Source organism: Simochromis diagramma, unplaced genomic scaffold (genome assembly GCF_900408965.1).
Source record: "Simochromis diagramma unplaced genomic scaffold, fSimDia1.1 OVJJ01000337.1, whole genome shotgun sequence".
Lineage (NCBI taxonomy): Eukaryota > Metazoa > Chordata > Actinopteri > Cichliformes > Cichlidae > Simochromis > Simochromis diagramma.
The window spans coordinates 686,450-701,729 of NW_024386982.1; the positions used below are offsets into that span (position 1 = coordinate 686,450).

General features: G+C 39.3%; 1 protein-coding gene across 1 annotated transcript; it reads left to right on the forward strand.

Annotated features, from left to right (window-relative positions):
- Positions 1-984: 984 nt before the first annotated feature.
- bpnt2 (3'(2'), 5'-bisphosphate nucleotidase 2) lies at positions 985-15,161 on the forward strand. Its single transcript, XM_040039528.1, has 8 exons — positions 985-1,620; positions 4,831-4,903; positions 5,184-5,330; positions 5,506-5,665; positions 8,963-9,058; positions 10,185-10,346; positions 10,654-10,788; positions 11,179-15,161. Exons 1-8 carry the CDS (start codon positions 1,478-1,480, stop codon positions 11,322-11,324), a joined length of 1,062 nt encoding a protein of 353 aa, XP_039895462.1. The 5' UTR covers positions 985-1,477; the 3' UTR covers positions 11,325-15,161.
- Positions 15,162-15,280: the final 119 nt, after the last annotated feature.

The window sequence follows — 15,280 nt, forward strand, 5'->3', positions numbered from 1 at the left end:
CATTTCCTCAATGTAAAATTGTGATGACTGAATTTTTTTTCTCATATCGGTGCATAATATACCAGAATCTGGAGAAATCTCTGTGCGCAACAATTAGGCTGAAATTTGTGTGTGTGATTAGTGCATGGACTCGGGAGTAATCCCAGAACTGTGAACACAGTTTGCTGTGGCACCAAAATATACTGATTAAAGCAAAGAAGAAGCCATATATGAATATGATCCAAAAGCACTGCTGTGCTATCTGTGTTAATAAAATTGACTGAGGCAAAGTGGAAACTGTTCTGTGGCCAGACAAATCTAGCAACTAGCCAACTTTGATAGTAATCTGGATTCGTAAAATAAATTAGTATAGAGTATAGATAAATAATAAACATGTTTATTTTTTCATTCGTTTATTAAAATAAACGGGAGGTTTGCACATACTGTAGGCGCATCCGTCATTGTCAGTGCACAGTATGTGTAGTGTTACATAAAACTTGTGAATTTGTCTACTGAAGATATTGTTTTTAGTGCATGTCATTCACCTTTAACTAGAAAGGGAACCAGTTTCTCCAAAAAAAAAAAAAAAAGTAAAGAAAAGAAATAAGGAAGTCACTTATTAGAGACTTTGCAAGCCTACAAGCTATATGCTTGCAAAGTCAATATTATGCATTTATAACTCGCTAATATGCATAAGAAGTCAAATTAGGATAGCATTAGGATAAAAAGAACCCAATTTTAGTAAAAATATTAAAAACTAATAATTTTCATAAATCATGAACATTTTTGTGACAAAATATGATTTTTTGTTAGGTAAAGATCGGTTTCCAAAGCTTATCTAATATTTATTGGCTATAGTAAGTTTTTTTTAATCATCCTAATGTATTTTTTCTAAATGGCAGAATTTTAGTAGTAATAAAAATAAGTGCTGTCTGGAAGTTAAACGGCAATTTAAAAAAAAAATGTCAAGACGTGGAAGAACTGACAGCAGTGACGAAAGCAGCAATAACCCGGAAGGGAAGTGAGCAGTCGCGACATCTGTAGGTGCATAGGGAAAATGAGTGAACAGAGGTGTGTTTGTTCCGCTGTGCCTTTTACGCCAGTGAACACTTGGCTCGTTTCAGTTAGTTAACAGCGAGAACCAGGAGCGGGGGAACTGTCCAAGAATCGGAATGTCGTTCTAAACGGGAGCGGTGGCCTCGTTTTTGGGTGAATTCTCTCAGACATGTCGGACGATGCTAAACGGCTAGTCAGCTGCTAAAAAATAGCCAGTGTGTTGGGTTATTTGACAGCTTGTTTCCTAGCTTTGTTTTAGCACAGTCGACGTGTTTATCAGAAGATTAGCTGGCAGTTGTGAGGCAACGCGGATCTAGGTTTTCGTGACTGGCGGCGGGGGACAGCCACGTCAGCTAGCTCCTGTAAGCACTTATGTGCTTTTATTTTGGATTTGAGTAATCATTTTCCGGCTAAAAAACCCGAAAAGACTCTCCGTGTAGCCATGGCTCCGATGGGTATCCGGTTGTCACCGCTCGGTGTGGCGGTGTTCTGTCTCCTTGGAGTCGGTGTCATCTACCACCTGTATTCCGGGGTCATCTCCAGCCGCCTGGCTGCCTTCAGGTCCCAGACTCCCCTCTCAACACAGTAAGTGGTAAAACGTGACAAAACTTGTCACTGCTCGTAGAGTGTCTGTCTGTGGTTTTATTCTCATGTACATGTCTCTAAAATGCATTTATTTTCTTGTCAGCTGACACAATTCTTTGTTAATAGATGAAGCGCGCGAGTTTATCTGGTGACAGTATGACGCTAAAGAACTGCTGATGCGTGTTCGTAATTTCGCCAAAGTTCAGTAAATTCTCTCCCTGACGTTCTTATTCGCACACATTTTTATGGGATCTGCTGTTAGTGAGCCCTACAACTGCAGCATACACTTTATACCAGGGGTGCCCGATCCCACTCCACGAGGGTCGGTGTCCCTGCAGGTTTTAGATGTGTCCTTGATCCATCACAGCCGATTTAAATGGATAAATGACCTTCTCAACATGTCTTGAAGTTCTCCAGAGGCTTGGTAATGAACTTATCATGTGATTCAGGTGTGTTGACCCAGGGTGAGATCTAAAACCTGCAGGGACACCGGCCCTCGCGGACTGGGATTGGGGACCCCTGCTTTATACTATCTGTACTCGGAGGGGATGTTAGTCCGCTCCTGGTATGCTGCCAGCGGGGCAGTCCAACCAGATTAACCCGTCACATGTCTGCACCGTGCACAATACATCATACATGGCGTCTGCAGGTGTCAGTGGTTTTATGTACCGTTCCCTCACAAAGAAACTACCTGTAAGGTTTCTTAGAAAGGAACCTATTAACACCTTCTGGCAGATGATCTCAGATTTATTGATGTAATTGTAACTCAAACTCTGATGTTAATCTTCATGGTTGAGCTGAAATCTGGTCAGAATGAAGAAGGTGCACATATGTGACAGGTTAATCTGGTTGGCAGCATACAGGGAGAGCTCACTAACATCCACTCTGAGAACAGATAGCAGTTGGTACCTCACTGTCACCAGGTAATCTGAAACACAGGCTCATATCACTCTTACATTTACATGTAACACTTGACAGTTTCAGGCAGTAAAATTAAAGTATAAGTGTCTTTATTTTTCAATAAGTTAAGGAAATAACTTGCCACAGTTTCAATGGATTTAGTTCTTCTCAAGGCTGTCACTTCATGCAGCCCCACTATGATGCAGGGCTTTGAGAGGCACATGCAACATGTGGCAGGGCTCTTTGTTCTGAACTTGACTCTGAATGATTTTTGCCTGTGCAGTTGGGTTTGTTGTCCTGCAGAATGAATATGCCTTTCTAAACGACTCTGTGTAGTTTAGGAAAAAAAATAATTGAGAGAGAGAACTGGCTTTAGTTAAGAGGGTTGTAATCAGTGTGGGTTTTGTGAATACTGTGATAGCACTGGTATGTTTTGCTTAAAAAATGTCTAGGACTAGCCTCGATGTAGTTCTGTGACACTGTTCGAAACTAAACACTGCCTCAGCCCATTTTAAAATCTCCAAATCTTTGGCTAAATACCCACACCTATAATCACAAGGCTAAGATGAAGCTATGTCATCCCTTTTCTAGTTCTTTATTGACAAGACCAGCCAGCAAATGAAGAATAACATTCAGTACTGCGCAAAAGTCTTGATCCAGCATTTATTTCTTACTAAAAAAAAAAGTTAAATAGCTGCAGCAATTTATTGAAACATGCAAGCATACAACAAAAACATGTTTGTGTAATTTCAAAAAGTTTGAAATGCTGAACTCTCTTAGGTAATCTTTCCTATAATTTCTTTAAGTAGTCGAAGGACATTCAAAGTTCTTCTTTGGATGTTGGCTGCATTTTGTTCCGTTCTCTTGTCAAAATCATCCCACCCTGAGTCAATAATGTTTAAGTCCCAGCTCTAAGGATGCCACTCCATGATTGATGCTCTTCCATTGTCCATTTTTCTATCCGGGTACTCTTTTACTACGTTTGCAGAGTCTTTGGGATCTTTTTCATGCTGAAAAATGAAAGAGTTTAAGATACTGCTTATCTTTATTTTTTAGGCCTCCCACTTTTTCTTTTGTCCTCTACTTGTTTAGATTCCTCAACATTATTTTGCTAAGGATGCACTTCGTACCATGCAGAGATAGTCCAGGTTTTCAGCTAAAAGCTGATAAGCATTTTATTATTCGATGCTTTTCAACCTGTTATCTTGGGTATTTTTGTAACTTCAACTAAAGAAATTGGAGTAAACTGTATTTTTGAGATTTATTATACTGCTGCTAATAAAGTGCTTAAATAGAATTTAAAATTGGCTCTTTGCTAAGTTGTCTTTCATGTGTAGGCAGAACGCTGGCTCATCACTTGAGCTGGATGCCTTTTTTATGTGTGAATGATTTATATGTCAGTGTTAAGTGGTTTAAGAAAGAAAGAAATTTATTCATCTCACAATGATCAGGTTCAAATACTGGACTGAAAATGAGTGAAATGTCAGAGGTCATTCAAGCTCCCATTTCAACAACATTGAATTATTAAATAGTTACCAGAAATGTCAACCTGGCTGGTGTGCGTGTGAATTTTTTATTAGCGATCACCCGATAGCAACATTAATCATTGTCATTAAGGTAGTGGCTACCAGACTGTAGTTGGATAAAAGATCAATAAATATTGCAGGCTGAATGGTTTGCATATTGAGCTGTGGCAGAGCTGTGTGGAGGACCAAAGAGTGAAATCCAGAACGGAGCAGTCAAATCAGACTGTTTGAGGCCTGAAGAGCTGCGACTGAGGCAGAGCAGTGTGAACTTTTTTTTTTCCAGTTGTTTTTATTTTAGCATAAGCTCACTTTATCCAAAGTTCATTTTTAATATTTTCATAGTGCTGCTCTTTTATAATAATTAAATTATTTGGATGTGTTAGGTATTGTATTGTTTGCTGTACCCTTTGTTTATTAGTAGGTTCTAAAATATAATTTACTGTCATGATCTGTAATGAAATGATCTAAATGAAATGATTAAAACCTACAAACTTGATCCTAAATACGTAGCAGAGTAAAATTAACGTGTAACTGGGAAAATTTGACTAAAAAAAGTTAACAAGTTTACTTTGTCAAGAAATGACGTACTTGTCATTACTGCTATTACTTCAAGATGAGCTCAAAACTTTCCCCATAGTATCAAAAGTACTACTAAATATTATTGAGTTTGAAATTCTAGCATCATATAAAACCTGATAAGGCTCATACAGTTTCAGCAGGTTAGCTCTGAGAAAAAGTTCATTGGGAAGCTAACGATCCTTGTTTTGTCCATTTATCCATGCAGGCAGAGAAGAACAGTGGATTTGAGGGACCTGTTGGCTGTTTCAGTGGAGGCAGCAGAACTAGGTGGCAAAGAGGTAAGAGTTCAATTTTACTTCGGCCCCATATGACTGAAAATAAAATTTCTCGCCACTGACAAATTTGTGTCAATCTCTGATTGTAGTTAAATATTGATGTTTTTATGTTTCAAAAGAAAAAAACCTTTCTAAACGACTCCTTCACAGATATCAAGCAAACCATCTGCAAAGTGTAGAATAAACTGGATAATGAATGAATTTATAGAGAAAAGTAAGCCACACACAGTCATCATTAGCTGGTGAAAATGTGAGCTTTGTTTTGTTTTGTAAATCTCTCTAGGTAAAGCAGGTGCGTGAAGAAAATGTCCTGCAGGAGAAATCAAAGGGCAAAACAAAGGAAGGAGCAAACGATCCACTCACTATGGGCGACCTGCAGTCTCACAGAAAGATGTTTTACCTGCTGAAGAACACATTCCCTGAAGTTACGGTGAGCCCAGATTTCTTTACTTCTGCATGCTGCCTTGAAATCTCCTGGGAAAACACAAATTATCTTGCCTTGTATTTGTTGGCAGGTGAGGGCTCTCATTTATAAGCGGCTCCACAAATCTGGGAGTTAAATCACAAACTGGGACTAATCTCCCTCTCTGTGTGATTGTTTTTAGGTGAACAGTGAAGAACACGACAACATGGAGGATAATTCAATACAATGGAGCCAGAACATTCCAGGTGCAATAAGTGAGAAGTTTAAGGGGAGCAGTGACATTCCAGTCGAGAGCATTACTGTGTGGATCGATCCCCTAGACGCGACACAGGAATACACAGGTGTGCATATCACTGACGCTCAGCCAGCCTCATCTCATACTGATATCATATTTGAAGTTCCATAGGAGAACGGTATATTCAACTAATAGTGTGGCAGCTTGTGTGCTCTCAGTGAGGTTTTTCTTATTTTGTGTATGATGTTTGATGATGTCAAATCTACCATTTTCAAAACAAAAGATACAATAGACTATAGAGGGTTTGTGTGTGTCTGTTTATTCTATTCAAAATGGGACACGCACTCTAGGGTGGTTGAGCATGGCCGAGCTAAGATCCTGTGGGACTTCCAGATACAGATTGGCTAACCAACCGGACATACAGGGAGTGCAGAATTATTAGGCAAGTTGTATTTTTGAGGAATAATTTTATTATTGAACAACAACCATGTTCTCAATGAACTCAAAAAACTCATTAATATCAAAGCTGAATGTTTGTGGAAGTAGTTTTTAGTTTGTTTTTAGTTTTAGCTATTTTAGGGGGATATCTGTGTGTGCAGGTGACTATTACTGTGCATAATTATTAGGCAACTTAACAAAAAACAAATATATACCCATTTCAATTATTTATTTTTACCAGTGAAACCAATATAACATCTCCACATTCACAAATATATATTTCTGACATTCAAAAACAAAACAAAAACAAATCAGCGACCAATATAGCCACCTTTCTTTGCAAGGACACTCAAAAGCCTGCCATCCATGGATTCTGTCAGTGTTTTGATCTGTTCACCATCAACATTGCGTGCAGCAGCAACCACAGCCTCCCAGACACTGTTCAGAGAGGTGTACTGTTTTCTCTCCTTGTAAATCTCACATTTGATGATGGACCACAGGTTCTCAATGGGGTTCAGATCAGGTGAACAAGGAGGCCATGTCATTAGTTTTTCTTCTTTTATACCCTTTCTTGCCAGCCACGCTGTGGAGTACTTGGACGCGTGTGATGGAGCATTGTCCTGCATGAAAATCATGTTTTTCTTGAAGGATGCAGACTTCTTCCTGTACCACTGCTTGAAGAAGGTGTCTTCCAGAAACTGGCAGTAGGACTGGGAGTTGAGCTTGACTCCATCCTCAACCCGAAAAGGCCCCACAAGCTCATCTTTGATGATACCAGCCCAAACCAGTACTCCACCTCCACCTTGCTGGCGTCTGAGTCGGACTGGAGCTCTCTGCCCTTTACCAATCCAGCCACGGGCCCATCCATCTGGCCCATCAAGACTCACTCTCATTTCATCAGTTCATAAAACCTTAGAAAAATCAGTCTTGAGATATTTCTTGGCCCAGTCTTGACGTTTCAGCTTGTGTGTCTTGTTCAGTGGTGGTCGTCTTTCAGCCTTTCTTACCTTGGCCATGTCTCTGAGTATTGCACACCTTGTGCTTTTGGGCACTCCAGTGATGTTGCAGCTCTGAAATATGGCCAAACTGGTGGCAAGTGGCATCTTGGCAGCTGCACGCTTGACTTTTCTCAGTTCATGGGCAGTTATTTTGCGCCTTGGTTTTTCCACACGCTTCTTGCGACCCTGTTGGCTATTTTGAATGAAACGCTTGATTGTTCGATGATCACGCTTCAGAAGCTTTGCAATTTTGAGACTGCTGCATCCCTCTGCAAGATATCTCACTATTTTTGACTTTTCTGAGCCTGTCAAGTCCTTCTTTTGACCCATTTTGCCAAAGGAAAGGACGTTGCCTAATAATTATGCACACCTGATATAGGGTGTTGATGTCATTAGACCACACCCCTTCTCATTACAGAGTTGCACATCACCTAATATGCTTAATTGGTAGTAGGCTTTTGAGCCTATACAGCTTTGAGTAAGACAACATGCATGAAGAGGATGATGTGGACAAAATACTCATTTGCCTAATAATTCTGCACTCCCTGTAGTAGTGGTGGACAAGCAGAGGAAGACGGCTGTAGTGATAGATGTAGCAATACTTAATGTCAGCAACATCAGGAAGAAGGAACACGAGACGCTCGAGAAATACTGAGAGAAGGGCTCGAGAAGATATGGAGGCGGAAGGCAACAGTAGTCCATGGTAATTGGAGCACTCGGTGCAGTAACCCTGTCTCGAAAACATGTAATTAATTCCCATTTCTTGAATTGAATCTGCAAAAATAATAAATATATTTTCATAGGCATTAAATAGTATTTCTGCACCAAAAAGGTGATTCTGAAAGTGCTGTTAGATGGAAACGTGGTGTATTTTGGCATGGTGTGGACAAGAGAACATAAGACAAATAAATAAGGGATTGCTCAAGTCTTTTGCACAATACTGTATAAAATCATTTGTTGGAAATTGATTAAAAGAAATCCAGTTACACAAGTTCAGTAAAGATCTGTTTGTTTCCTTGACACAAGGCCATTGAACATGCTCAGAATTGCACAACTGAGATGTTTTGGTTTATTCTAAAGCTCATTATTTGTTATATAAAGAAAAATATATCCTGATAAAATGTCTTTACAGTCAGTATTGTTATATAAAACAGTGTTATATAACAACAATTGACTTCTTTATTAATATAGAGCAGGAGACACTCCGCTGTATTCTCGTTTTAATATAAATTAATAATTGATATTAAAATGAGATTAAAATTGAATAATAATTTATTTGTAAAATATATCAAGTCATTCTTTCTCATGATGTATCCGGGTAACAGTTTAAATGTTGGCCTGTTTCGTTGGCAGCCTCCCAGATGGAGGAACACGCTGGGTGCTGATGTGTATTTGTGAGACTGACTCTGTGAACATGTCCTTATGTATGCGCATACTGAGTCTCTGTGGGTGACAGGCTGTGCACATGACCTACTTTAGTTTAAAATTAGTATGCTGGTTGCTGTATGCTTGAAAAGCGTGCAGTGGGCGGTAATTAAAGCAGAAGTGTGTTTAGAGATGATTAGTTGATTTAGGTGACTGACAATGAGTCGCCGACGTCCAACGTTTCCACCGGCCACAGTGACGTGTTCTAAACTGAAGCATGTTGATTTCTTAAGAAGTAGCATGTGAGGCTGCGGAAAGGCTTTCAGTGCCATGCAAATGTAATATGAAAGTGATACTTGTATTGTGCTGGGATCCATAACTGTGTTATTAAGGAACATTTCTGTGGAAAAAGTAAAGCCAGAGAGAGTCATTTTCAAACGCTTGTATATCAAGCTTAAACATTTAAACTGCCACGGGACCCTTTGGGTTTTAACAACAGCATAAATTATTGTTGTGATTCATGCATTTTATTCTAGATTAAGATGTCTTTTTATCCGTTTCTGTCTTATCCTCATTCTGCCTCTTTGCTCATCTGTCCACAGAGAATCTGGTGAAATATGTGACCACCATGGTGTGTGTGGCTGTAGATGGTAAACCTGTGATTGGAGTTGTACACCAGCCATTTGCTGGCTTCACTGGTAAGGTTAAGTGCTTCAGCCGCTTTCACATTAAACAAGGCTCCACATTTTAATGTTACACGTCCAGTCCAATAATATAAGGTCATTGATGAGCAAAGTCAGCTTCTTGGGTGATTGGCCAAGTCCATCACTTGGTGAGTTTCCAGGGCGGTTTCTTTTTCTAAGTTATTGGTCTTCCCATTTGGGAAGTCATCTTGGTAAATAAGTAAACTGTAAAGCACAACTGCGTCACAGTTGCTGTGTTACGGTGCAGAAGCAGCAAATTCTGGTGCTACACAGTTAATCAAATGTCAAGTGCCGGAAACCATTCATTCCTCTTCCTTTGGAGCTTGGCCAATAGAGGCTGGCTCTAAAAGTATCACATTCTCTGTAGACTTCCCTGTTACAATGCCCAATTTGGCCATAAAGAATTTTTTAATAGGCTGGTATAAAAACCTGTTGTGCTGTCAGTGGATATTTCTCACTTCAGCAGCTGTACAGGGTTGAATATGTTTACAACTTACCTCTGGATTTTCTTAAGGACTACTGTTATTAGGGGCATGGCTGCTTGGACTGACAGTTGAAGGCACAGGCAGCTCTATCTGATGGATGTCTGCGAGGCGTCACCTTCGTTAATAGTTTGGCTATTTTGCTGTGAGGCACCGAACACCCGATACACTTTGTGCATACATTGTACGTTTAAAAAAAAAAAAAAAAAAAAAAAAAAAAAAAAGCTTCTTGCTCTGCATTTTGAAGCCTCTGTGTTCGTGTCTCAGCTCCTAAAAACAGATCTCCCTCTTTATGTTCTAAACATTCACCAGCTGCTAATGCAATGAGCAGCACACACCATTTTAAAGCCAAAATAATCCAGAAGACTTATTGTGTTTATTTGTATTCAGAGCGCCACTATTACACTGCACACACCTGCATATTGGCATTTGTCAGTCACTTGGAAAAGTTGAACATATACAAAAAACATGTGTAACTTTGGGCCAAATTGCTTTAAATGTATTTGGGGTTTTTTGCAAACATTTATTTGAACATTTATTTATTTATTTTAAATGTAAAAGACTTTTTTTTTTCTCTCTGAAAAAGAGACATTTACAGCTTCTTCCGTCTCTCTGTGTACTTTTCATCATTCCTTCAGCCTGGGCGGTCGTAGGTCATGGATCAAATGTGAATCGCCGCTCATCCTACGACGCCAGCCCTAAGAAAGTGATAGTATCACGTTCCCACTCTGGAAAAGTTAAAAATCATATTCAGAATGCTTTTGGAAACAGCACAACAATCATAGAAGCAGGTGGAGCAGGTGAGTGGTCCTTTACATTTATTTAATATTTAAAAGTCAAAGGCTTTAATTGCACTTAAATGTCTAGTTTTCAAATCCATTTTCCATTCACACAAAGACTTTGTGTTGCAGTCAGTTAGTTAGTTTCTATAATTTAAGAAAATACACTGCACAGTGTGTTTTTATTGTTGCTTTTTTTTTCTAATGTATGTTTTTAAATTTTAAAATTTTTCCTTTTTTCCTGCTTTCAAACACCAGTACAAGATGTCATACCTCAGCTATGGCGGATGAGGATGCTAACATGGTTTAATATTTCTGTCTTTCTCAGGATACAAAGTACTGTCACTGCTGGACACACATTCAAGTGAGACAAGCCTTACAGAGGAGGCAGATGTTTACGTCCACACCACCGTTATTAAGAAGTGGGACATCTGTGCTGGTGCTGCACTACTGACTGAACTGGGTAACGTAGCAAAGATTTTTTTCAGCCTGTCCTGTTTTCCCACTTCATGAAATTAACAAGAGCATTGTGAGATGGTACGTCTCAGACGAGGCTAAAAAGATCACTACACAATAAGCATGAGTCCTCGTCAAGAAGCTTCTGGTTCCAGTTTCATTTAAAAAGATTTAATACATTATTCTATTTTTATATAACTGTCCATAATATTTTGGACAATCCAAACAGCAAACTGAACCAATCATGCAGCCTCCTTAATGAAAGTAACAGTTATTACCTTAGGCTGCATGTTGGCTTAACTACACCTAAACAGATACTTCAAAAGGATTGAAATACTAAATGCAGCTGTATTGTTGTCCAATGACCATTTCAATCATGTGATCACTGTGATTGTAGGGGGCCAAATGACAACTCTAAAGGGAGAGAACATCGACTACAGAGGAGCTCCAGTAAATGAAGGAGGACTGGTGGCCAGTGTAGGTATAGATCACGAGGCCTTACTGAAAAGACTACGAGGTAACACAGACAATGACAAGCAGTGAAACACACGGAGACAGGGCCATAGGTGGTTTGATTAGGGTGACACAGCAGCCAGCAAGAGTGGGCTGGAAACATAATCAGGCCTGCATGATTTCATCATCATGGGACACCAAACATCTACCATCAAGTTGCACTGGAGTCACAATTACCAGCATGGACAAAAGAGCAGGACTGTGGAGCCAAATTGGCTATGACTGAAAACTGCAACAGCTGGCACAATGGCTCTGAATACTCACTCCTCTGAAAGCATACTTTCTTGCAGCGTGGAGAACCGACATGTCTTCCTTTTGTCAGGAACTTGCATACAAGGACATACAGTGGAAAACAACACCCCACCCCCCCCCCACCCCAAACTGAGGAGCACAACACTGAACACTGCAACAAAACCCACAGAGGGACATCTCTGGTGTTCATAGTCTTTATCACAACAATCAGAAGAGAAAACAAGAATAAGAAAAGAACATGTTACAGGCAAGCACACTAGAATACTCATCAAGATTGAGTAATCCCCCTCCTCATTATTATTATTATTATTATTATTAGTAGTAGTAGTAGTAGTAGTAGTACCATAGTAGTAGTATTATTTGAGACTGGGCAAATACACTCCATATGTCTTCATATCATAAACTTCCACTGTAATATGGGGTTAACTACCCTATGTTATATGAACACATCACAGTTCACTTGGTGTAATAGTTTACTTTGCTGTTCTTGATCACACTTGAGCTGCAGGTCTATCAAACTGTAGTCCAGGGTCTCTTGTAATATATACTCCCATCCATCCATCCTCTTCCGCTTATCCTTGTCAGGGTCGTGGGAGGGCTGCAGCCTATCTCAGCTACACTGTAAAATGTATTCAGTCACGAGTCAGTCAGCACATGTATTTCACAAGATGTAGTCCAAAATGTCTGCTTCTACTCCTATAAAAATCAAAAGGCTATTTACGGTCTGATCCTGGGACAAATACAAATTGATGATGTAGCACGCTCCTGACCTGATAGACCACCTTTGGGCTTGGACACTGAAAGCTGCTTTTTAGTCTGCGAGTTGTGACTCACGGCCTGTTTCTATTCATCCTGAGAGCTGCATGAAGGTTTGGTCGTTTCGACACAGGTTGTGATGTTTGCTCTCTGTGAAGTCCAAATATGAACTCCCAGAGAGTATGGGAGTCCGATATGACTGCAAGATTGAACAACCATACCAGATTTAAATTGGATTATTATTTTTAAATGTGTACAGTAAAGGGACTTTTTCCCACACCACATGATGTCCTTCCTTTCTCTTTCAGTGATGGGAGCTTTAATCAGCTAAAATAATGCAAAAGTTCCTATATTTCTGCATTCATCTTCAGATTCCTGCAAATACATGAGTCAGACTTAGCGTGACGTCAGTCAGCACCTTCTCAGCTACTTCACACAGCCTCGCCTCCACCGTTTTACATACATGAGCAGAACATCAAAGCTAAAGACTACAGATTATACAGCAAGGGGATCTCACCTCTGCCGAGAGCAGTGTACAAGTCCCACCACATAAGCTCAGTCAAAATCATTGACATCAATTTAAAAGCAGACCGTCACAAGAAAATCAATCGTGTGTTTCAGTGGTGTCATGTTGCCATCAGCTAAATGTAAGTTTTCTAAAAAACCTTTCATAGAGAAATGTATTTCACAGATGTGTATGTAAAACAACCCGAGATGGACTGATGTATATTGTCTCCAGTTTGAAAACAATTTCTGCTACTGTGCAGTCTACACACTTGGAAAATTAATTGACGGGAAAAACTGCTGAAATGCTGGTGCCAGATTTGGTGGATGCTAAACTGTACACTGACTCCATGTGCATGGTTTTGAATTTTGATTAGCCTTTTAATTCTCTAAGTACTTCATCATACTGAAAATGTTGAACCTCTTCCTGCTTACTGCTCTGAAATCTTTCTGTACCGTCTGTCTGATATTTCTATAACCCCTGAAGCTGGACTGTTTCACTGTGAAATAATGCTACATTGTGAAAAATCCCAGCGAAATACAAAGTCAAGGATGTGTCTTGAGCTTGTGAGTGACCTGTTCCTTTAGTTTGACTTGGGACCTTTTGGGTTGTTCCAAAAGTTCAATGGTGGGATTGGTCTGTTACAGACTGATGGTACTGCAGCTGTTTGAAGGCTGTTAGATGTTGGGTTTGCTAAGTGTAAAATATACAGTGTGACAAATTTCCATTGTACCTGATTTGAGTGTGTTTGATCTGCACTAAACTAGACTGTCAATGAATGTTTCTATGCTAACATCGGTTGATATACCAAGCGTCATTCTCTGTAGGCAGTTTAAGAGGGATTAGAGAGACTTTTCAAGTACTTGGGTAATGTTTCTTTGTGTTTGTTTTTGTGAGTGCTGTACATTGCCTTACCTTGTGCTTTTGTGTGAGAACTGTTTTCTAAGCTGGTGGCTCCATAAGGAGCTGCAAGAAATCTAAAGTCATTTTAACACAAGAACACATGTGTGCTACATATAAGAACTGTGGAAAATATCCTGAGCTGATTTTCTGAGGTGAAGATTTTTTTTCTGCATAAAGTCTGCAGTAGATTTTTTTTTTTTTTTTTTTTTTTTTTTTTTTTTTTTTTTTTTTAAATTTACTCAAGCGTTAAATCTTTTTTCCCTTCCCAAATGGTTAGAAAATGGAAAGTAAATTCCCAGATATCTTGGCCTTGACTGAATGTGAACCAGTTGTGATGATATGTTGTTTGTTTGGAACCAGAAAACCCTGGAACTTCATGTGTGAAAATGTCTTCAAGTGATGCTATTTCCATTAGTTTGTTGGTTCTACAAGAAAAGTTTTGAATTAAATAAGAAAAATATAAGAAAATATTATTAAGATAGAAGTCAGTTACAGACCTTTTGTTGCCTTCTCCTCACACACTTGTAGGCAGCAGGTTTTCATTAGGAAAATCAATCTACAGTGAATCTGTAGGATACAATTATTAGACATTAAACAGGGCTACCATGCTCATAGACACCTGTAACTTTTGCTTAAATGGTGTATTCAGTTCCTTAAGCCTTGAGCACAGTGGGTGCTTTAGTAGTCGCAATGTCCTGCTCCTGTCGGACACTTTTAGAAACGATAATCAGTTGACCAAATGTTACCAAATCGTGTAACTTTTGGAAATTTACCAGAGTCCTTCCATTCTGATGTGACGTATTCAGCTGCAATGCTTCAGATGAAATGCATGTAAACCAGTGTTCACACTTCCGACCAGGGGTGGGAATTTGAATACAATATAGACAGAGCCTACTCCTCTTGAATTTGTTTTGTTTTATTTTATTCTGTGTGGTTATCTGGCTGTCCCTGCCTTTCTAACAAGAGTAGGCTCAATTTGCATTTGGTTCGGACAGGGGATTCACATTTTATTCAAAATAAAACTAATAACAAATGACTTATTATTGGAGTGGGGTAGCAATGAGTTGATAGCCACTTCAGTTTACTGGTTTTAAATACTGTGTCTTCTATAGGACTCTGACACCTGTTTAAATCGTTCTGGTTCCAGCCATACAGAGGTCAAATCAGTTGTGTGGTTAACCTGACCACTCACTCTGCCTCTAACCAGCACATAAGGGCAATAATAATAAACTGTTTCTTTGAATTTGGAAGCTGGGTGGCATATTTATTCCAGTGTCGTCTGGGGCTTTTTACATGAAAGGGTAGTGGACAACTAAATCAGAAGCAATTAATGAAAGTTGGCGTGCTATTTAAAGGTTATGAAGTGAGGGTTACTGTCAGGTGGTTTGCTCTGTGAGTGATTAATCATTCTTTTGCTGTGAATTCTCAATAAAGCATATGTGTGCATGAAGGAATGGGCTGCGTAGTCTTTGATATTACTGTAGCAGACACATGGTAGCACTGAAACTGTTCAAGCATGATATAAAAATAGCACTTTTGTAGAGTTTTAATAACATAAGAAATGCAGATA